The sequence below is a fragment of the Phoca vitulina genome, unplaced genomic scaffold (genome assembly GCF_004348235.1).
Source record: "Phoca vitulina isolate PV1807 unplaced genomic scaffold, GSC_HSeal_1.0 scaffold36, whole genome shotgun sequence".
NCBI classification, from domain to species: Eukaryota; Metazoa; Chordata; class Mammalia; order Carnivora; family Phocidae; genus Phoca; species Phoca vitulina.
The window spans coordinates 18,142,315-18,165,759 of record NW_022589739.1 but is presented as its reverse complement, the minus strand read 5'-3'; the positions used below and the strand labels follow the sequence as shown (position 1 = coordinate 18,165,759).

The window sequence follows — 23,445 nt, the reverse complement described above, 5'->3', positions numbered from 1 at the left end:
AATCAGTTCCGCAGTGGCATTAACCACATTTCAAGTGTTTGGTCATTACAGGCAGCTGCTGGCTACCGTACTGGATAACACAGATACAGAACATTTCCATTTATCACAGAAAATTCTGTGGGACAGTACTGGAGTAATCCTTGGGCTGAGCAAAGATAAGAAATCCTACATTAAGACATATATGGGGCATCTGGGTGGTGCAGTCGGTTAAGCATCTGACTCTTGGTTTCAGCCCAGGTTGTGATCTCAGGGTCTTGAAATCAAGAACCCCGTCGGGCCCCGTGCTCAGCAGGGAGTCTGCTTGGTTTTCTCTCTCCTTCTCCCTCTGCCCCCACCTGCTTGTGTGTGGGCGCATGCTCTCTCTCTCTCAAATAAATAAATCTTAAAAAGAAAAAAGAGACATGTTTATGCCTATTTTTGCAAGACTCTTTGTTACTAGCTTTTATTTATCACCTGATAAAGAGATTAGAGGGTATAAAATCATAGATTATCAATCCAGTTTCTGAACTGGAGAAAATGAGGCCCAGTCAGGTGACCTGACTTGCTCAAGGTTGTATAGCTGACTAGTGCCACAGCTGAAATTGATGTACTAGCCATCTGGCTCCCCTGTAGTTTTGCTATACTTGTCTTTAAGTATTTAATGAACGAAAAATGAGGAAGTATAGGGAAATTGCATCATTTTAATTCATTTTTATTTCTTTTGGATAATTGGAGGAAAATAAATATAAGGAAATAAGAGAGAAAATGGGCAACTTTTAAAAAAAGTCATTCTGAATAATTTTTCAAGAAATACTAATTGAAATGCTAATAAATACTAATTGACATGTAAAATCTGGAATCGGGCTCTAAGATTTCTGAAAAGTAGACTATGAAAATAATTTGGAACTCAGGAATTGGGAGATGGTAACCATTTTTGGTTCTGCTTTTTTAGAGGGGTATAATGATTATTAAAATTTGCCATGTGTTTTACTCTTCTTAAATTGTTCTCTCTTGGCTTCTTTGTCATTCACCTTCTCTTCCCCTTGATTTCAGGTTCATTGTAAAGTATTCAGACATTAGGGAATTCTGATCCCCAGGCAGTCTCCAGGCTCTTATTAATGTCATATTTTGACTTTAGTAGATGTGGTACTTATTCTATTATGAAATAAATTAGTATGTGCACTAAAAGAAATAGATAAGACTAAATGGAATAAGCTATCAGTTTGGCTTTTTTACTTAGCTTTTCTGTTATTAAAACTTTGGTCTGAAGGTTTGTTTCTGTCTTCTTAATCTTGAAACATGAGGGTAGGCAGGGTGTAATATTTCTACATCGAGTCATAATTTGAAATTTTTGTAAATATATACTACTCTGCCAGATGACAGAAAGCTGTTGACCCTCCCTCATGTTCTTAGACATGTTGATAAACAGGGAAGAACAGTGCCAATTGATTATAAATGATTGTAGGCTTCCAAGACATTTGGGTGACTTTAAAATTGAACACCAGCTGTGTGTACACAGCTGTAGAAAACATAATCTTTAATATCTACAATATTCTGAACTCTTATGTGCCAAACAGTGGACTATTTTGCATAATTATATCCTAATCTCTCTATTTGTAAGTAGTGACTGATATAAGCTAATGGATGGAAATTTGATAAATAACAGATTAGCCTCAGTAATATTAACTTTGCCCGAGGTTCCACACCTAATAAGTAGTAGAGCTGGATTCAAACCCACATCTCTGAATCCATCCACCATTCTACTAATTTGGAATTATGTGGACTATATTCACTTATATTAAGAAACAGGGAAAACATTTTAATTTTGTTTTGAAGCATTACTATTTAATAAGTGTCCTGGAAACTGCTATTATAGAACATTATCTTTTTTAGCTTTTAATTTGTTTTTTTTCCCATTTATTGGCAGGCTTTCCCTTTTAAATATAAGGAGAGGCATCCTCTGGAGTATCTGAGACAATATCCTCACCTTCGGTGTAGAACTAATGCTCTGGGTTCTATACTGAGGGTTCGCAGTGAAGCCACAGCTGCTATTCATTCTTTCTTTAAGGTAAGGTGCTTTGTGTGCTTTTAGCTGTTCTTTCTTGTGAAGAAGTTGAATAATTATAACCTTGGAGTATTATCCTGAAAGTTCTGTTAGTCACACTATTTATTCCAAGCACGCTTTATTTGTGTGGTACTTTTTTCTTTGGCTGATTTGAAATTGTCTTTTAATCACTGGTTTTGAGCAATTAGATTATGATGTGCCTTGGCACAGTTTTCTTTGTTCCTTGTGTTTAGACCTTGTAGAATTTCTTGGATCTATGTGTTTTAATTTTCATCAAGTTTTTCAGCCATTATTTCTTCATATATTTTTTATGTTACCTCCCTCCTTTGGAGATTTCAGTTACCTATATATTAGGCCACTTAATGATACCTTCATAGCTCACTGATGTTCTTTTCTTTTTTTAAATTCCTTTTTCCCTGTGTGTTTTTTTAGGGGGTAGTTTCTATTGCTATGTCTTCAAACTTACTAATCTTTTCTTCTACAATGACTGATTTGTTGTTACTCTTATCCAATGCATTTTTCATCTCACATTGTAGGTTTCATAACTAGATGTTTGATTTGGGCCTTTTTTTTTCCTTCTGTGTGGAAAAATATGGAATGCTTCACGAATTTGCATGTCATCCTTGCACAAGGGGCCATGCTCATCTTCTCTTCATTATTCCAATTTTAGCATATGTGCTGCTGAAGCAAGCACGATTTGGGCCTTTTTAAAAAAATATCTTCCATTTAACTCTTTGAACATACACAAACATTTTTAATAAAACTTTACAGTTGTAATAGCTGTTTAATAACTGTTTTTATGTTCTTCTAATTCTAACAGGTCTGTCAATTATAAGTCCTTTTTGATTGATATGCTGCTTTTATTTTTTATTTTTATTTATTTATTTATTTATTTGATTTAGTGCTTTTAGTCTCCTCATTACAGGTTATGATTTCTTGCCTCTTTGCCTATCTGCTAATCTTTGGTTAGATGCCAGACAGAAAATTTTACTGTGTTGGATATTATTAAGCTTTGTTTTGGTGTGAGGTTAAGCTACTTGAAAACTGTTTGATCCTTATGGGTCTTGTTTTTATAATTTGGTAAATAGGGCTGGAGCAGTGCTCACAGTCTAGGGCTAGTTAATTTCCACTACTGAGGCAAAGACTTCCTGAGTACTTTACCTAGTGCCTTGTGAATTTTGAGTTTTTCCATTCTGGCTTGTGGGAACAGGTACTGTTTCCAGCCACGCTGTGAGCACCAGGCATTGTTTCCTCTGACCTTTTTGCATGATTCTTTCCTTGGCTTTTGATAGTTTCCCCACATGCACGTGCTCATCATTCTTCTACCTAATACTCCAGAGTGACCCTCTGTACATCCCTGGAGTTCTCATCTCTCTCCTCTCTGATACTCTCTCCTATGAATTCTAGCCACTTTTGCCCCCTCAGACTCTCAGCTCTGTCTCCTCAGCTAAGGAAGTCTGCTGGGCTCCACCTTATTTCCCCCTTCTTCCTGCTATGGCCTGGACAATCTCAAGGTACTAAGCAAGGCTATTGATAGGGTTCACTAAGTTTGTTTCCCACCTCAGGGATCACTGTCTTTTGTTGTCTGATATCCATTGTCTTGAAAACCATCCTTTCGTGTGTGTTTTGGTTTTTTTTGTGGGGTTTTTAGTTTCGTTTTCGTTTTTTTTGTTTGTTTGTTTGTTGTTTGTTTTTGGTTGTTTCAAGGGGGAGGGTAAATTTGGTCCCTGATTTTCCATCTTGGTCATAGACATATATGTAGTAAGCACTACTTTTAAAGAGTTATTGGTGTTAATCAAGTAGATTGGTATGCAGCTAAAGGCATTTTGTCTTACTTAGCTTTGCTTGTCATCTGCTTCCCCCTACCCAGGAAAGCCACAGGGGAATATAGTGGTTAAGTTTATGAGGTCAAGGGACCCTACCCCCAGGTGGATGAGAGGGCCCCAAAGGCCAGGAGTGGCCCAGCAGATGAAGTTCAGTGTTATTCCAAGTGGTTCTGGAGCTCTTCCTATGCCACTTCTCCAGATCCAGCTGATTGGCAGAGATTGTCTAACATCATACCCTTCCCTTGGATGCATCCAAATTCATGCAGGCCCAGCCCTATTGTAGTTTACCAAGAGAGTTCTTGCTCTTTGAAAAGCTCCTTCAGAGTTAGTTTCTGGTGAAACAGCTAAAGAGCATTGTGGCTTTGAAGCATATAGTTTTGAATAAACAAAGAAAAATAATCACATTATACTATGTCATCCTATTATATAGTTTGAAAGGGTGCATTTCCATATGCTCTCATAAACTTTCTTACGCAGCTTCCATATGGCTTTTCAGTAGTGCTTAACCACACAAGCAGAAAATTTGTTCAGATCTAAAAATGTTTCTTGCCCCATATGGCTTTAAATAGTGGATAAAGTAGACCTGCTTCAATACTGAAAATTTTATAGATTTCTGGCCACTAGATGGTGATATTGGCAGTCCATTGGCAAGTGAGCTTTACCTACTTTATACATTTATTACTGGCAGCTTTTACAAATGTGTAAACAATTTAACAAACTGGGAAAAATCTGAAATAAAAAAATAAGCAAAATAACATTTTAAGTGGTTGCAAATAATGAATTTTAGCACTATTGGTTATAGTTATAAAGGCAGGTAATTTTTGAGTGCTATCAATTCAGTTTTTAATTGTAAAGCCCTGGAAAATATAATCCTGGTAATTCTATAATGTTACCTACTTGTATATATAACACTTAGGACTGAGTTGAAATCACAGAATATGATAGGGCATATTAAATAATAGTTATATGTTATCTAGTACTTGGTACTATTTCTGTGACTTACTACTTTAGACTCCCTAAAAGATGTTGAGACTCAAAATCTAAGAGTTTCATACCTTAAAGTATCCTAACTTAAAAGGTACTGTTCTAGTTGCTATTTTTTCTTAATATTTCTAGGTTAGAAAGTCATTTTTTGGTTTGAGTATCAAAAATGTTTTGTGTATAAGTTGGTTTGTGCATAAAAGTGACACCTTTGCTGTGTACTAAAACTTGGATATCTAGAATCCTCAAGGTATGAATTATTTAGAAGAGCTGAGTTTTTCCCATAACAGAGTAGTTAGGCACAATTTTTTTTTCTAATTTCCAATGGAGGTTATCCTAAAATATATTACATGGTTCCCTGGCTTCCTAATTGAGCCAATAGAAGAGTTTACCCTTTCTTGATGAGTCCAGATTCTTCCTTTTGAGTATCAGGTTTTTCCCTCTTCTGTATGGCAAGGCCTTAAAAGCCTGTCAGGGTGTATTCTTTGCTGCTCTGTTGAATGACCCCAGACTACTGTGTCTTTGAGTTCCTGTGACTGTTTTTTATGGATTTTTTTTTTTTTTTGGTCTTCTTGCTGTCACTTTCTGTTGCCAGTGGCTAGCAATTGTCATGTTTCTTCCTTGTTGATCCTGATTAAATAATGATGCTTACTTTGTGTGAGTGTAAAAGAAAAATACAGTCCATGAGGTTTTGAGTGATGTGCATGGGCCTTAGTATGTGAATTTTATAAATTTCAGATGCTCAGTGTCTTATAAAATATCTGGTTCTAAAATGTGTATCAAAAATATTTAGATATTTAGAGGTGGCAGGTGGAATCAGAAAAATTGGGTGAGTAGGGGTGCCTGGGTGGCTCAGTCGGTTAAGCATCTGCCTTTGGCTCAGGTCATGATCCCAGGGTCCTGGTATTGAGCCCCGCATCAGGGTCGGGCTCCCAGCTCAGCAGGGAGCCTGCTGCTCCCTCTGCCCCTCCCCCATGGGGCTCTTTGCTCAGCAGGTAGCCTTCTTCTGCCTCTACCTCTGCCCCTCCTCCCTGCTGGTGTCTTCTCTCGCTCTCTCTGTCAAATAAATCAATAAATCTTAAGGGGGGAAAAAAAGAAAAGAAAAATTGGGTAAGTGTGTACTTTTATTTTTGGCTCCTTCTCTGGCCTTCCTATTTCTAGTTAGGAACCCCTTTACTGTAGGATGGGATAAATATCTGACACTGTTACCCTGGTGGAGGCAGACAGTACTCCCCCACTCCTTGCTGTTTATTTTCCTTTTTATTTTTCTACTTCCCTACCCACTTGCTCTTTTTTGGATTTTGTTCTCTATGCTTTATTATTCTACCTTTGGAGTCTGTTCTTTATAGCTTTTGATGGGAATGTTACAGACTTTGATATAAGCCTTCTAGCAGCATTAAGGCTTAAAAAGCTGGTGATACCTTTTGAAAGGTTTAGCATTAATTGAGTATTAAGAATAATTCCCACTACTTGAGTGATTTTTTCTTTTTAAACCCAGATAGTTTTTTTCATAAGATTTGCAGTTTTGTTTCTTGTGGCAATTGACCAGTTCTAACTTTGGCAATTATATTTAGCCGTTAGATTTTCTCCTCCCTCTCCCCCTCCCTCTTACCACCCTCATTTCCTTTGGATTTTTCACTTCCTTTCTTTGTTTACTGCACTCCTGCTCATAGTTGCCTGTATTCATGTGGAATAAATGATTCATGTCCATAATTCTGGTTCCTAGGAGATAAAAATTTTATGCAGTAATGTTATTGATTACATTTCATTCGTTCTCTATAATGTGCTTTGTGTGGCACCTCTAGGCATGTAGCTCCCAGGTTAAGTATATATTTGAATATTTTCTGAGACTCCTAATTTATAGCTTGAATATTTAATCAGTCTACATTATAAGACAAGTTGTTAACTGGGTACTTTTTATCATAGCCAGAATACTTGAATTCCACCTTTTTAAGAAGGGAAGGGCAAATTTGGGAGGCGGCTGGTGTAATGCACTGAGACATTTTACATTCCATCAGTGATAGGTATAATTCGGCAGAGATTAAATGTGCATGTATGAATTCATTGTACTGATTTCAAGATCAAAATTTTCGTGTGAAACACATACTATTGTGCCTCTGCAGCGTAAGTTCTACGCCCACCTGCAACATTTACACTGAATGTAACCTTTTGCCACATCCATAGTCAAAATGAAAGAAGCATAACCTTGAAGTTGGTGGGTTATTTCAATCCTACTAGCAAACAGCTTTTGCGGTTCACTAATGGAAATAGCTCAGACTTCGGAGCGGAAGAATTGAAATTGGGCGCCTCAGTAATGGATGGATTTGATGCTCAGAATCTTCCTTGAGGCAAAGGAAGTGCACTGCCTATGCCGTGTGTAGTGTTCTGTGCCATCAATTTGATGACAGACTTCCTAAAAATCATTTCTGCCTTTGTTGCTATTTATTTCTTCAGTCCCTATTTGCCAACTTTAATTTTTCTCCTTTTTTGGTGGTTTGTGACAATTGGGGGGTCTCATTCCAAAATAACAACTGAACTTCGTATTGATCACTTCGTAGTCCCTTAGCAGTGCAGGCAGCATCGTTGCACATTAGCCTTGAGTGAGTGTGTGTGTGTGTATGTGTGTGTGTGTTGATTCACTACCAGTGTGTTAGAGAAGTGGGAAGAAAAAATACACCAGAGAGACCTTAAAGGCCTAGGTTCCAGTCCTGGCTCTCTCTGCCATCGACTAGTTGTGTGAATTTTTCATTAAGTCTCTCTGGGTCTCAATTTCCTTATCTTTGAAATCATGTTGGACTAGAGAATGTCTAAGTCAGTTCTTGATTTAAAATTCATTGTGCTTCTCTGCACAGTAAAACACTCAACTTGATATCTCATTAGTTATACTTGGGGGGTTAGAGATTTGATAATGGCATTCTCTTAGTGCTCTTTTAATAGTGTAATCGGTTGTATGATCTTAGAATTGTTTTATATACAAATACACTGAAAAAAGTGGGTTTTCTTTTCTTCCAGGACAGTGGCTTTGTGCATATTCATACTCCAATAATCACATCCAATGACTGTGAGGGGGCTGGAGAATTGTTCCAAGTTGAAGTAAGTTGTGCTTCCCATCTTGAGGCATAGGTTGCTCTTTGATATTTTTCTTCGGAGGGTTTCCTTTACATTTAATAATGGTTGTGTGGATAGACCATAACTAAAACTTGAAGATTTGTCAAGAGTAATCCTTAAAGAACAGGTATAGAAAATTCAAACTTCTCTGATTTCCTGTCCTACTGGCTATATTACTGACATTGTGACTGAAAGGAATGAATTTTAAATTAGTACTCCATTTGCTTTCCTTATATAACTGTGAATTGGTGAACTAGAGACACTTGAAGAGATTAATAAAGCTTTTAAGATCTCTTTCATGCACATTCAACCCCCAGTTAATATTTTTGGATGTAAGTTATATTTTAAAAGATAAAATAAGAAAACATACATTAGCATATTTTCTTTTCCAAAGTCTTTAAAGAACACATTTATTTTATAAGAAATTATTTATGTTCCATATACCTCATGAAGGCTCTGTTTGTTTTTTTTTTTAAAGATTTTATTTATTCATTAGAGAGAGAGAGAGCATGAGAGGGGGGGGGTCAGAGGGAGAAGCAGACTCCCTGCCGAGCAGGGAGCCCCATGTGGGACTCGATCCCGGGACTCCAGGATCATGACCTGAGCTGAAGGCAGTCGCTTAACCAACTGAGCCACCCAGGCACGCCTGAAGGCTCTGATTTTAATTCCTTGTTCAGCAATAATTTTTTGAGCTCCTGGTATATGCCAGGCATTGTCAGCTTGCCCTTGTTGCACATTATTTAAAAGTTACCAGTTTTTCTTACTTGTAGGCAGTTGAAAGCCTTTCATTTACCAATTTCACAACCTATTTAACATCATTGGCCAGTAGTATAATAATGGGCAGAGAGAAATGTATGTTGATAAATGGTGCTTTTTGTATTTCTTTCATTTATTCAGTGATTTCTTTATCTCTAAGAAGTCAAGATTCTTATTTATACATCTGGGTGATTCCATCAAATGACAAGACCTGTGTATAACTGCTCTGTTCTGGTTCAGTACATTTGGACTCTTGATAATGATGCTTTCTCTTATTATTATTGAACAAAGTATTCACTGGGAGAAGTTGTCCTGATGTGTTGAAGTCATTATTTAAAATGATAATCAAATGCAGTCTGTATTCATACATAGTTTGAAGAAATCTTGATAGCCTTCTGCAAAAAGCAGAATAAAAATGCTTCGTTGAACATTTAAACTGGGATTGTTAACATCTGTAAATGTGAGTTCAAAAAAGGCAGCAAATGATAAAATAACAGTACATAAATCATGAAAAACATTCTCTTCTAGGTGTTTATATTGTTTATGTTCTCTTTGTACCTTAATAGTCTTCTGAATGTTGAAGTGAGGAATTACCCACCTTAAGTACATTTCATAATCCCTTAATCTAAACCACTGAATATTAAAAAGGAAATGATGGGAAGGAAAGGTATAATTTAAAGGAGTTTTACAAATAAGAAAGTAATTATTAAAGAGACCCAAATTAAGCAAGTAAAAAAAAATCTGTAACAAACTGAAATAATGATACATTTGGAGATAACTACTTTGCTACCGGGGAAATCCCATAAGCAAGTCTGAATGATTATAGTATATGTGTTTTGGCCTTTAAACAACACAAGGCAAGTTAGTATAAATATAGAGGAAGGGGAAAATACGTATTTCTGAAGCTAAACAAATGAGAAGTGTTCAATGTTTGTAGCCTTTCAGGGCCAGGTTGAGGAATTTCCCATTAGTGAAATTAGACTTGCCTATTCAGGGTACCAGAAAGAAATGCTTTTGAATTTGTTGGTCCTAGGCTCCTGCTGTCAGGCTCTAGATCAGATCTCAGCAATTTGTGGCTTTTTGCTATGACCCGCTGTCTTTGTTGCTTTCAGAAGCTTGGTTTAGAAGACTTGTCTTCTGCCCCTGCCAACCCTCTATCCTTTGAAACCAGGACCTTCTTATTCCCACCTCACACATGTCTGTACAGTACTTCCATTCTTCATTGTGTTAATTTTATCCTGACTGCCTATAAAGGCATTGGGGTTTGAATCTTGGTACCCCACTGTTAGGAGTAAGTGGAGTTTCGTATTTAAATTCTTCTCTTGGGGGTGCCTGGGTGGCTCAGTCATTAAGCGTCTGCCTTCGGCCCAGATCATGATCCCAGGGTCCTGGGATCGAGCCCCTCATCGGGCTCCCTGCTCCGCGGGAAGCCTGCTTCTCCCTCTCCCACTCCCCCTGCTTGTGTTCCCTCTCTAGCTGTGTCTCTCTCTGTCAAATAAATAAATAAAATCTTAAAAAAAAAAAACAAACCTTGGAGCGTGTGAGTGGCTCAGTCGGTTAAGTGTCTGACTCTTCATTTCTGCCCAGGTCATGATCTCAGGGTCGTGAGATCAAGCCCCACATCAGACTCCACACTCAGTGTGGAGCCTACTTAAAAAGAAAAAAGATAGGATGCCTAGTACACCCAGGTTTGAGGGCAGCAGTAAAAGGCCATCTTGAAATGTGCAATAAGAACATACACTTCTCTAATACACTGTTGAGAAGTGATAGCGTGTTCCATCATTTTAGTTTCCTTTTTCTTCATTTCTGTTTCCTGCTTTAAGACTCGGGCTATTTGTTAAGGTTTGGGTACTACTGAACACGTATGTAGAAAGTTGCATTAAGGCATGCATATGTTATTCAGCAGACATTTGTACTACCTGTGTTCAAGATGCTAGCTTGTCTCTAAGAAGATAAAAGAGATTAAAGGCAAGAATTAGAGGTTATGGCAAAAATTAGCTATTGATGGAGTGTAAGATGAAACTGCTTTATGTATATATTTGAGGTTACAGTCTTAACAATTGCAAGTGGTATGGAATCTAGAGGAAAATTAGGTCAATGAGGATTGACTTGGGCAGTAAAATCTTCAAAATGAATTTGTGACTGGAGTGTAACCTAGGGAGAATATTCCCAGTAGGAGAACAATGTGAGCAGAGTCAAGCAATTGAAATGAGTGTGGGGTTTTCAGTGGACTCTAGATGGACAAATTAGAAAGTTCATATTGGTGAATGATAAGAAATAAAGTCGGATGGCTATAGGAACGAAAAGATGGAGCAGGTTTTAAAAAAACAACTTTATTGAAATATATTTTATATACCATAAAATTTACCCACTTAAAATACAGTTCCATGGTTTTTAGTATATTCACAAGATTGTGCAGCCATCAATCACTACAAATCTAATTTTAGAGCCTTTCCATCACCTCAAAGTGAAATCTGGTCCCCATTAGCAGTCCCTTGCCGTTGCCCGCCCCCCCATTCTAGGTAAACGCTAAACTAGTTTCTATAGATTTGCCTTTTGGGAAGCATTTCATATAAATGGAATCATACAACATATGGTCTTTTGTGTTTGGCTTTTTTTTTCTTAGCACAGTGCTTTTGAGGTTCATTCATGTTGTAGCATTTATCAGTACTTCATTCCCTTTTATATTCAACTGGTATACTATTGTGTAGATGTACAACATTTTGTTTATCCATTTGGCAGTTGATGGATATTTGGATTGTTTCTACCTTCTGGCTATTATGAATAATGCTACTATGAACATTTGTGAAAACATTTCGATGAGCATATGATTTCATGTCTCTTGGGTGGAATTGCTTAGTCATATGGTAACTCTGTGTTTAATATTTTGAGAAGCTGCCAAACCATTTTCCAAAGTGGCTGCACCATTTTATATTCCCACCAGCAATGCATGAGGGTTCTGGTTTCCCCACATCATTGCCAACCCCTATTATTGCCCTTCTTTTTTTTATTATAGCCATAGCTAGAGGGTATGAAATTATTTCTCATTATGGGTTTGCTTTTTGCTTTTGGACATTTACAATTTATATGTAAATGTGTAATTCACATTTGAGCTTTTAAAATTACAGTTCTGTTATGCCAAAGTGTGATAAATGGTCACACATTATGAAATTAGGTTGAGAAAATCTAAGATTAATACTTCATATAATAGGAACATTATTCAAGCCTTAGAATTTATGCATTTAAATAGTTTTTAAAGCTGAGAATGAACTGAAAGAGTAAGCCTGTTAAATGGAACCCAAGAAGACGTGTAATTTTATATCTGAATCTCCTACTGTGAAGAGTCTCATGCTAAGATTCTCATGCTGCATCTCATACTGTATGTTGAAGTTTGGTATTAGGTTGGTTTGCTTGCGCATGTGTGTGTGGTTATATATGTAACATAAAATTTACCATTTTAACCATTTTTAAATGTACAATTCAGTACTATTAATTATATTTACAGTGTTGTACAACCATTACCACTCTGTTTCTTAAAACTTTTTCATCACTCCAGCAGAAACTGTATGGCAAAAGCTCTCCATTCCCATCACCCCTTGCCCCTAGTAACCTCTAGTCTACTTTTTGGCTCTATGGATTTCTTGTCCTGGATATTTCATATAAATGGAATCATGATATTGGCCACATGATATATGGCCTTTTGTGCCTGGCTTCTGTTGTAGCATATTATCAGAATTTCATTTCTTTTTATTACTAAATAATATGTTGTGTGGATATACTGTATTTTGTTTAACCATTCATTGATAGACATTAAGTTGTTTCCACTTTTTGGTTATTATGGATAATGCTGCTGTGAACATTTGTGTACAAATTTTTGTTTGAACACTTGTTTTCAGTTCTTTTTGACTATATACCTAGGAGTGGAATTGCCGGGTCATATGGTTATTCTATGTTTAACTTATTGAGAAACTGCCAAATTATTCTCCACAGTGGCTGCACCATATTGTATTCCCACCAGCAGTGTATGAGTGTTCCACTTTTTTTTTTCTTTTTTTTAAGATTTTACTTATTTATTGGAGAGAGAGCGAGCACGCATGTGCGAGCGGGCGTGGGTAGGGAGAGGAAGAGAATCTCCGTAGACTCCACACTGAACAGAGCCCAGTGTGGGGCTCAACCCCACGACCCTGAGGTCCTGACCTGAGTGGAAATCAGGAGTCAGAGGTTTGACTGAGCCACCCAGGCGCCCTGAGGGTTCCACTTTCACTGCATCCTTGCCAATGCTTGTTATTTTCAGTCTCTGATTATAGCCATTCTAATGGATGCAGTATCTCATTGTGGGTTTGATTTGCACTTCCTTAATGACAAAGGATGTTGAGCATCTTTTTGTGTGCCTCTTGGTCATTTGTATATCCTTGGAGAAATTCTATTTTAAGTCTTTTGTCAGTGTTTTAATTGTCTTGTCTTTTTGTTGTTGAGTTGTGGGAGTTCCTTTTCTATTTTAGAAACAGATCTATCCCCTGCATCCCCCTAGCCATGTGAAGCCTCTGATTATGCCCCTGGCTGGCACAGCCTTGGGTACGACCACAATCTCCTAGAGGTGGCATTGATTCTGGCCGGGCTCTTTTTTTTTTTTTTTTTTTTTTTAGTTTTAAATTTTTTTATTGTTATGTTAATCCCCATACATTACATCATTAGTTTTAGATATAGTGTTCCATGATTCATTGTTTGTGCATATAACACCCAGTGCTCCATGCAGAACGTGCCCTCCTCAATACCCATCACCACTGGCCGGGCTCTTTGGCGGTCTCTTTTCCAGACCACACCCAGCTCTGAAACTCAGCTAATTCCAGGCTGATTGCTCTATTGTTTCAGCAATATTCACAGACTGATCCAGTCAAATTCAGGCTCCTTTAAAGGTATACTTCACAAAGTCAGTGTTTGAAATTTATCCTGAGCCCAAAAGGTCTCCTCCCTGCTGTCTCTCAGTTTCTCTCCAGCAGACTAGCAGGTCTACAGTTTGTCCTTTATCTCCAATGTCCAAGACCTCCCATTTGCCTTTTTTTTTTTTTTTTTTTTTTTTTTAAAGAGCACCCTTAGGTTTGAACTTCTCCACACTCTGTTGCAAATGAAGTCAGTTCCTTTAAAAAAAAAGAGATTTGGGGAAGTATTTTATGGCCTGCTTCTATCCCCAGGCGAAATCTCTGAACAAGGCTCTAGTGCTAGAGGCAGGGACAATGGACACTAAGTGACATCCTGAAATAGGAACCGAGCTCAGTGCAGCCCCAGGTCTCCTAGGCTTGCCTCGCCCACCCCATGAGCCTGGACAAGAGAATCAGGGCCTGGTATTCTTCGTGCCTTGCCCAAGGCAGAGCTTCCTTCTGACCAGCAGCGACTGGGCGGAAGAAGGGAGCCCCCACCTCTTGGCTGCACTCACCCAGAACTTAGCATTAGCCGCAGGTAGCTGTGGGCAAGGTGAGAAATGCTGGCATGCTGCCCCTTCTGCTAAGGTAGTCCTCCTACTGGGAGCTGCGGTTCAAAAGAGCCCTCTGGGCGGAGTTGCCATGCCGCCTGTGGGGGGGGGTTGCTGGGCTCCATGGAATATGACTCAGCCATCAGAAAGGATGAATACCCACCATTAGCATTGACATGGATGGAGCTGGAGGGGATTATGCTAAGTGAAATAACTCAATCAGAGAAAGACAATTATCATATGGTTTCATTCATATGTGGAACATAAAGAATAGCACGGAAGACCGTAGAGGAAGGGAGGGAAAACTTGAATGGGAAGAAATCAGAGAGGGAGACAAATCGTAAGAGACTCTGGACTCCAGTAAAAAACAAGGTTTCAGAGGGGAGGGGATTGGGGGGGATGGGTGAGCCCAGTGATGGGTATTAAGGAGAGCATGTGTTGTAATGAGCACTGGGCGTTATACGCAAATAATGAATCATTGAACACTACATCAAAAACTAATGATGTACTGAATGATGGCTACCTGAACATAATAATAATAATAAAAAAGGGCCCTCTGTCTTTGGCTGTTTTATCAGTCTGGAGTGGAGTTTTTGTCATGCTGAGCTTTGATGGGAAAGGGAGGGGGAGTGGATTGTCATTCAAACACCACTTGTCCTTACCAAGTTTTAGTAGATTTTCTTGAATAGATGTTTTTTCATTTGCTGAATGTCCTTAGGACCATTTTCAGGGACTTTGAATGGCTAGGGTGGGGTCAAGGTTTGTGTTTTTATTTTTTATGTTGTAACTTTCTTCAGTTTCACTGAGGAGTGGGTCTGCAGAACTCCCCCTCTGCCAGGCCAAAGGTGAGAGTTAAAAAGGAAAAAAAAGAAGAAAAAGGCAGGTCACTTTGGACTGCTTTTTACCACAACAGTCCTCAGTTTCCTCACTTGTACAATGTGATTGACACAGTGCTTACAGGTTGTAAGGATTAAGTGAGATGACACATATGAAAACTTAAAATTGTTATTCAAAAATAAAGAAAACTTAATGTGCATGTGATATAAGCACCAAAACTTTCTTTTTTCCAAATTGTTATGCATTCTAGAAATAGTAACAAGAAGTTACTGGAAAGGGGCGCCTGGGTGGCTCAGTCGTTAATCGTCTGCCTTCAGCTTGGGTCATGATCCCAGGGTCCTGGGATCGAGCCCCGCATCGGGCTCCCTGCTCGGCGGGAAGCCTGCTTCTCCCTCTCCCACTCCCCCTGCTTGTGTTCCCTCTCTCGCTATCTCTCTCTGTCAAATAAATAAATAAAAAATCTTTAAAAAAAAAAAAAAAGAAGTTACTGGACCTCAGGAATTTGGGTGCTTGTAAGTTTTTATGGCTAAGTTACTTGCGGCACACATCATTTTGGTTCTGCTTGATGTTTGCACTTTTTAATATTCTTACCTGTTTCTTTTAAACTTTTTAGATGTTATGAGGGCTAACCCAGGTCAAACCTCCTATCAAAATAGCTTCTTTAGCTGACATTAAGCTTTTCCTTCTTCCAAGTCCTGTTGTCTTTGTGTTCAGTTGCTATAGCTTCTTTGGACATTCAGTTGTTCTTTACCGTTTTTTGTTTTTTTTTTTAAACATCTATTTTGTTTCCTTATCTAGATTGCAAGCTTCTTATGGGGGTGGGACACTTGGATACTTGTTGATCAATATTTTCTGTGGGCTCTTTTAGCTTTGCAGAACCTTCATCCTTAAGAGATCAGTCCTTTTCTGTTGAGGATGTTTATTTCTGTTAAGGAGGTTCAGTTTCTGCATGTAAAAAAGGCCCTGGGCATATATAGGAAAATAGATGAGACTCACAGTAGTGTTTGCCCCGTGCACAGGGCCTACTGTTCTGTATGCTTTGAATTTTTAATCATCTGCTTGTATTGCCTAAAAACAAAAATTATATGTAAAAGTTATACTGTTCAAAAGTTACAAAGGGTGTAAAGTAAAAAGTCAGTTTCCCTCCCACCCCTGACTCCCAGCTAGCCTGGTTCTCCTTGCCACAGGCAGTCACGTTCTCTTTTTCTCTAGAGAGTTTGTACCAACTTTTATTTCTGACAGCAATAAGTGTGGGTGCTGTTTCTCATGAATCATCTATCAGATTGTGTTCCAAAATTTTAACTTTTCTTCTCCCAATTTTAACCAGATATATTACTTTTTCAATTAAAAAACTAAAGAGGAGAAAGAAAATGCCACACTAGATTAAGAGAAGCAAATCTGTTTTTAAGGGCACTGAGAAGATAACTGACTCGATACCGTGTTTTTGCTGCTTCCACTGTGAAGTGAGAATTTTGTGAATCAACACTGTGGTTTGGAAAAAAAAGAAAAAATCCCTCAGACTGAACCGATACAGCCTGCTGCTACTAGGTCTTATTCAGAAGACTGGGCTATTTTTTCCATCCTACGGCATCCACCAAGTGGAGTGCATTCTTAAAATGTTCTAATCCCGGGGTGCCTGGGTGGCTCAGTCATTAAGCATCTGCCTTTGGCTCAGGTCATGATCCCAGGGTCCTGGGATCGAGCCCCGCATTGGGCTCCCTGCTCTGCGGGAAGCCTGCTTCTCTCTCTCCCACTCCCCCTGCTTGTGTTCCCTCTCTCTCTGTGTCTCTCTCTGTCAAATAAGTAAATAAAAACTTTAAAAAAAAAAGTTCTAATCCCATCAACCACACAACTGGACTAAAATTGCGCTATTTGCTTCATCCTGTAAATATTTGTTAATCCTCCTTTCTTGTGAAAAGTACTCTGCTAGTGCTATTTGACTTACAAAGTTATTTCTGTTTTGCCTCTCAGCAACATGAATTTGCAAGATATTTTTAAATGGGAAAAACAAAATCCTACAATAATAAATGCCACCAAAATAATGTGACTTTGAAAGCTAGCCATATTAAAAGAAAATTGCAGATATTACAAGGATACATTTTAAGTCAAACCATTAAGAATATAAAAACACTGAAATCTGAAGCCAATTATGCTTGGGTTCATAATTTTAAAATAGTTTTACTTTGATTCAGGTGCCAGCATTTTAATCTGATGATAGATCAGACTAATAACATCTAATGTTTGTACAGTATGTTAAGTCAAATAATATTTGTATAGTACTTTACTGTCATATATATTATTTCATTGGTGTTTTTTGTAATATTAGACCACTAGACAGGATTTCTAAAAGGAGTAATCCCATTTTATTAGCTTTAAGTAATCCAAGCAGAAAAAGAAAGAGAAAGAACATTTATTGAATACCAGGTATATTTCAGGCACCATGTCAAGTTCTTTATATTATATAATCTTTTCAGCAACTCTTTGAAGTAGGAATTAGTTTGCCTTTAGAAGAGCAGAAATCATGTGTTTGTTTCTTGTACATTGTTGTATAATACCTGGCACATTCTCTGGCACATGGTAGGTGCTCCATAAATATTTGTTGAATAAATTACCTTTTATTTTTATTTGAGGAAACCAGGCTCAGATTAAAAAACAAACAAACTTACCAAAGCCACACAGTAAGGGACAGAGTTGTAGTTTTAACAAGATCTGTTTGGCTGTAAAGTAAATGCTGTTTGTACACACCACCTTGACTCCTGAAGTTGGCTTTTGAGAAAAGATACCAAAACTTTAAAGTTCTGAGGTTAAAGATTCTTTATGAGGTAGCAGACTACTATTAAGGATGAGCAGCACACTAAAGCATCCTTGCCTTTTCTTTTCGGCCACTCTTCCAAGACAACCTTTTATTTTCCTGGGAGAAGGACAATAATAACATTTACTAATAGCCTACAGTCAACAAGAACTTGAAGTACTGCTCTTTTTTGTATAAGTAACCTATTAGTAATGCTTAATTCATTTTATTAAATATCACATAGATACCAGATAATATAAGCTATATAGACAGTATAAAGCACACACCTGTACTCACTACTAAACTTAAGAAGTAGAACATTATTAGTACCTTTGATTCCCCACTTTGTGCTTTCCCCATTCCATCTCCCTCCTTTTTCCCCACTGTGCCAATTATTTTTTTCTGTGCTTTAAAAAAATTAGTTTTACCACATCTGTGTGCCTGTAGACAAAATATTGTTTCTTTTTGCATGGTTTTCAACCTAATACAGTGGAATCGCACTATTCTGTGATGAGTTGGGTTTTGGTTTTGGTTTTGGGCTTTTTTGGTGTTTGTTTTCTCAGTGTTATGTTCCAATTCAGTCAAAATTGCTGGGAAATAGGATTCAAGCATTAATATTTTTTAAGGATCTCTGGGTGATTTCAATATTCCTTCAGGAGTATAAATGAAATAGCGCAAGTGCATGTTTTTAACTTCAGTTTTGCTACATAAATCCAGATTTTTGCCTGTAGAGAAGAATGAATTTAAACTCCCACCAGTAGGTTGTGCTGTTCCACATCCTTGCCAACAGCTGGTTTTTTTTTAGACTTCTAAAATTTTAAGAATCTCATGGATATAAAGTGGGATCTTGATGTGATTTCAGTTTGCTTTTCTCTAATAAATATTGAGATTGGGAATCTTTTCTTATGGTTATTGGCCACTTATTTCCTCTTCTATAGTATTTCCTGTTGTGTTGTCTTTTCATATCGGTGTTTTTATATTCTGGATAATATTTACCCTTTTTTGAGTGTACTGTTGCAGATATTTTCTCTCAGTTTGTTCCTTGCCTTTTTCTTTATACTGTCTTTTGATAAACAGTTCTTAATGTTGTCAAGTTTCAGTCCTTTCCTTTATGGTTTGTGCTTTTGAATCTTGTTTAAGAAATCCTTTATTATCTTCTAAAAATATTATAGATTGTGCATTACACATATATGTCTTTAATCTACCTGGAATTGAGGTCTGAATGTAATGTAAGAGTCCAATTCTTTTGTAATGGATAACTATTTCAGTACTATTTATTGAACAGTTCATTCCTCTTCCTATGATCACAGTTGCCAGCTTTGTCATAAATCAAGTTTCCATATATATGTGTGTTTCTGTATGTTCTAGTCCAGTGGTTCATCCCTATGCCCGTACCTCACTCTCTCAATTGCTGCAGCTCCTTGAGAAATCTTACTGTGTAGTAAGACAAATCCTTCCCTTTCTTAGGAGTTTCCTGGCTATTTGTGATTCTTTTCTCTTCCATTAAACTAATCAATCATCTTGACAAGCTCCAAAAAACCCGTATTTGGCCTTTAATTGGAATAACACTGATTCTGTAGATCAATTTGAAAAAACTGGTATCTTTATGGTATTGAATTCCTATCCCTGGACATGGTATGTCACTCTGTATATTTAGGAGTTTTTCAGATCTTTTCAATAGAGTTTAATCATTTTCTTTATAAAGATCATGAATATTTTGGGGCGCCTGGATGACTCAGTCGTTAAGTGTCTGCCTTCAGATCAAGTCATGATCCCAGCGTCTTGGGATTGAACCCTACATCAGGCTCCCTGCAGGGAGCCTGCTTCTCCCTCTCCCTCTACCTGCTGCTCTCCCTCCTTGTGCTCTCTCTCTGTGTCAGATAAATAAATAAAAAAAAATCTTTAAAAAATTTTAAAAAGACCATGACTATCTTTTTATATTTATTCCTAGGCACTTTATATTTTTTGTAGTATTACAAATGTTCTATTCATCTTTGGAAAGTGCATTATTCAGTTACTGGGTACAGTGTTCAATATACGTGTATTAGAATAAGATTATTAAATTGTGTGTATAGATATTTAATATGCTTACTGATATATAATATACTTTATCTGCCATTTGCTGGTAATTTAAAATCCCCTGTTTTTCCATTTTTTCTTGTAGTTTTTGCTTTATGTGTTTTTCAGGCCATGTTATTGGGTATACACAAATTTAGACCTACTTGATGAGAAAATCAGTCTGTAGTTACGTCGTGGGCCTCCTTCTTTCTAGCTCTGTTTTTTGCCTTATTCTCTATTTTGATAGTAATTCAACCATACAACTTGGTTTTTATCAGTATTTGTTTGGCATGCTTTTTACTATCATCATCCTTTTACTGTTACTCTTTTTTTTTTTTTTTTGTCTTATGTTTAAAATGTATATCTGGGAAACAGCATACAGCTTAGGTTTTTAAAAACACTTAATCACTTAGTCTTTGCCCTTTTCCTGTTTAACTTAGTCCACTCATGTGTATTGTGATTGCTTCTGCATTTGGATTTTTTTAAACATTTTGTGCCTTTGTTCTTTCTTTTCTTTAAAAAATCCCTCCCTTTTTTGCCTTCTTTTGAAAAAATTAAATGTTTTTTCCATATCATTTTTATGCTACTTATTTAGAAGAGACTGATGGGGTAAAGGAGAAGGGAGAATATAAGGCAGTGATTCTCAATCTTGACCACATATTTAATTCATCTAGACACATTAAAAAATATGAATGCCTAGGCTCTGTCCCCAGAAATTCAAATTAATTGGTCTGAGATATAGACTGGCATGGGGAATTTTTAAAGCTTACCAGGTGCCATCAATATTGAAAGCTACTGCCTCTGGAGAAACTCTTAAATATATGACATTAAATGTAGATACAGGTTTAAAAAGCTGGGTGATTATGACCAACATCCTTTTCTCCCCATTGCTCTTTTGCCTCTGCCAACTAGGAGAATTCACTAGCTAGTTAATTTTTTTTTTCTGTTATGTACTAATATGCCCAGATTTATATTGTGTCATATGTTGAGAATTACTTACTAAAAAAATTTTTTTAATTAAAATGAGCTGGGGAGCACCTGGCTGGCTCAGTCAGTGGAGCATGTGACTCTTGCTTGATCTTGGGATCAAGCCCCATGTTGGGTGTAGAGATTACTTAAAAATAAAATCTTAAGAAATAACATAAAATGAGCTGGTCCTCAAATCTTTCTTTATCCAGGAGATAAAGCTGACACATGAAATTGTAGGCAGAATAACTAAATGTTGAATTGGATTTTCTAGGATAATTATACAGAATAATTTGTACAGAATTATTAAATGTCAAATGTGCTTCACATTTGGTTTTATAAGTCTGCTAGGAGAGTTCTCTGACAAGGAGAAATTAGGTGCTAGAGTGATCAGAGATGTCCACAGGGTAAAGTAGGCAGTTTGTTACCCTTTTTGATATTTCTGTCTTTGATTTTTGCCCCCAACTTTGTCTTTCGCTTTCCGCTTACAAAAGAACCCAGATTCATCTCGGATCCATTCCCAGAAAGTTAAATTGGTAGGAGTTTGGAGAAGGGAGAGAAGCCCATATGAGAAACAAGCCTGTAGGGTGAATATAGAGTGATGCACTTAATGCAATAATTAATTCTTTTTCTCGGGAGGCCTGGGTGGCTCATTCAGTTTAACGTCTGCCTTCGGCTCAGGTCATGATCCCAGAGTCCTGGGATCAAGTCCAGCATGGGGCTCCTTGCTCAGCAGGGAGCCTGCTTCTCCCTCTGCCTGCTTCTCCCCCTGCTTGTGCGCTCCCTCTCTCTCTCTCTCCCCCTCTCTCCCTCTCTCTCTCTGACAAATAAATAAATAAAATCTTAAAAAAAAAAATTCTTTTTCTCAACTAATATTGAGTACATAACCTGTGCTGGGAAGGAACGGCTGGGAATATAATGGCGAAAAAGTACACAGAAGTTTTTTTTTCCTTAAGAATGTATGTATACATGTAGAAAGGGAAGCACAGTAAGTAAAATATATAGTGTATTAGGTATTGTAGTAACTGTCTAAAGATAGCTCCCTAGTGTACTTTGCTTCCCAATATTAAAACCTTTCTGGGGTCCCCTCCCACACTTCATTTGGGCTGTTTCTGTGTAACCAGTAGAGCAAGATAGAAATGAAGCTTCCTAGCACTGGGTGTTATGCACAAACAATGAATCATGGAACACTATATCTAAAACTAATGATGTAATGTATGGGGATTAACATAACAATAAAAAAATTTAAAAAAAGAAATGAAGCTTCCTTGGCTAGGTCAAAACCTCAGTTTCTGCCTTTGGTCTTTTGGGACATTCGCCCTGGGGCAAGCCAGCATCTGTGTAAGAAAACTGACTACCAGGAGACCATCATGCTTTGAGCTAGTTCACACTAGTCATGTGGGAAAGCTAAGTGGTACGATAAAGATTCCTGGCCAGCACCCAGCTGTTTGAACCATCCCAGCTAAGGTACCAGCCTTGTAGTTGAAGAAGTCATCTTGGATATCTAGCCCAGTTGAGCCTTCAGATGACTTCAGTCCCAGCAGCCATTTGGCTATAACCACAGAAGATACCCCAAGCAAGAACCACCCAGATAAACCTATGCAACCCACAGAATCATGAAAGATGGCAATAGATATTTGTTTTAAGCTACTAAGGTTTAGAGTGCTATGTTACTCAGCAGTAATCAGAACAGATGGTGATTTGTACTGTGGAATAAATTAAAGTTAGGGGAGGGATGCCTGGGTGGCTGAGACAGTTAAGCATCTGCCTTCAGCTCGGGTTGTGATCCCAGGGTCCTGAGATTGAGTCCCACATCAGGCTACTTGCTCATCGGGGAACCTGCTTCTCCCTCTTCTGCTCCCCCTGCTTGTGCGCTCTCTCTCTAACAAATAAATGAATAAAACCTTTAAACTATAATTTAAGTTAGGGGAAAAGAGGTTACAAAATTATGGAGGGGAGGTTCAAGTTTAAATTGGGTGGTCAGAAAAAGACTCAGAAGATACTCAAACAAAAAAACGTGATGGATGTGAGGGACTGAATAATGTTGATGCCTAGGGGAAGAACATCCTCCAGTTAGAAGGAACGGCAAGTACAAAGGCCCTGTGCCTGGAGCTGCATAAAGTTTTCAAGAAATAACCATGAGGGCCAGTGTAGATGTAGTGAATGAGGGGAAGAATAGCAGGAGTTGAGATCAGACTGGTATAGCAGGTTGGGAGTAGTTGCAGATTTTATAGGGCTCTGATGATGTACTTTATAAGGTACAACACTCTTCTTTATAACAAACATATGTTGTAATAATCCCTTTTCTCTCCTGAAGTGCAGTAGAGGTAATAGAAGCTTTTTTATGCACTTAATTTTAAAAAGAAAATAATACAATGCTCCCAACTTCCTTATAAAGAAGACATGAGATAAAAGTAATATAATTTGCCTATTTTGTTATATGAATGCTGTGGTATGACAAGTCTAGAATACAAGTAGCCATTAAATAGAGTTGCTGACTTTGAGAGCTGTAAATTAGGACTTAAGGAGGTATGTTATATTAGTGACTCAAATGCCATGAAAAATGTTGCTATTGGTAATGGGATTTTGTGATATAGTAAATAATTCT

The 23,445-nt window shown here is 37.6% G+C and overlaps 1 protein-coding gene and 1 non-coding gene across 3 annotated transcripts in view; one reads left to right on the top strand and one right to left on the bottom strand.

Moving 5' to 3' along the window:
• The window catches only part of NARS2 (asparaginyl-tRNA synthetase 2, mitochondrial), a 132,350-nt gene that overhangs the window by 5,268 nt on the left and 103,637 nt on the right, over positions 1–23,445 (top strand). For both annotated transcript variants that reach the window (XR_004302115.1, XM_032427025.1), the window contains exons 4-5: positions 1,907–2,047; positions 7,864–7,944. Coding sequence is in view for 1 of the 2 variants with exons in the window: in XM_032427025.1 (XP_032282916.1) it covers positions 7,907–7,944 (38 nt within the window). In the remaining variant the exon portion in view is untranslated. The remainder of the gene's footprint in view (positions 1–1,906; positions 2,048–7,863; positions 7,945–23,445) is intronic.
• LOC116646591 lies at positions 2,631–2,738 on the bottom strand. The gene has a single exon (XR_004302140.1). It is a non-coding gene; the product is annotated as a U6 spliceosomal RNA (small nuclear RNA).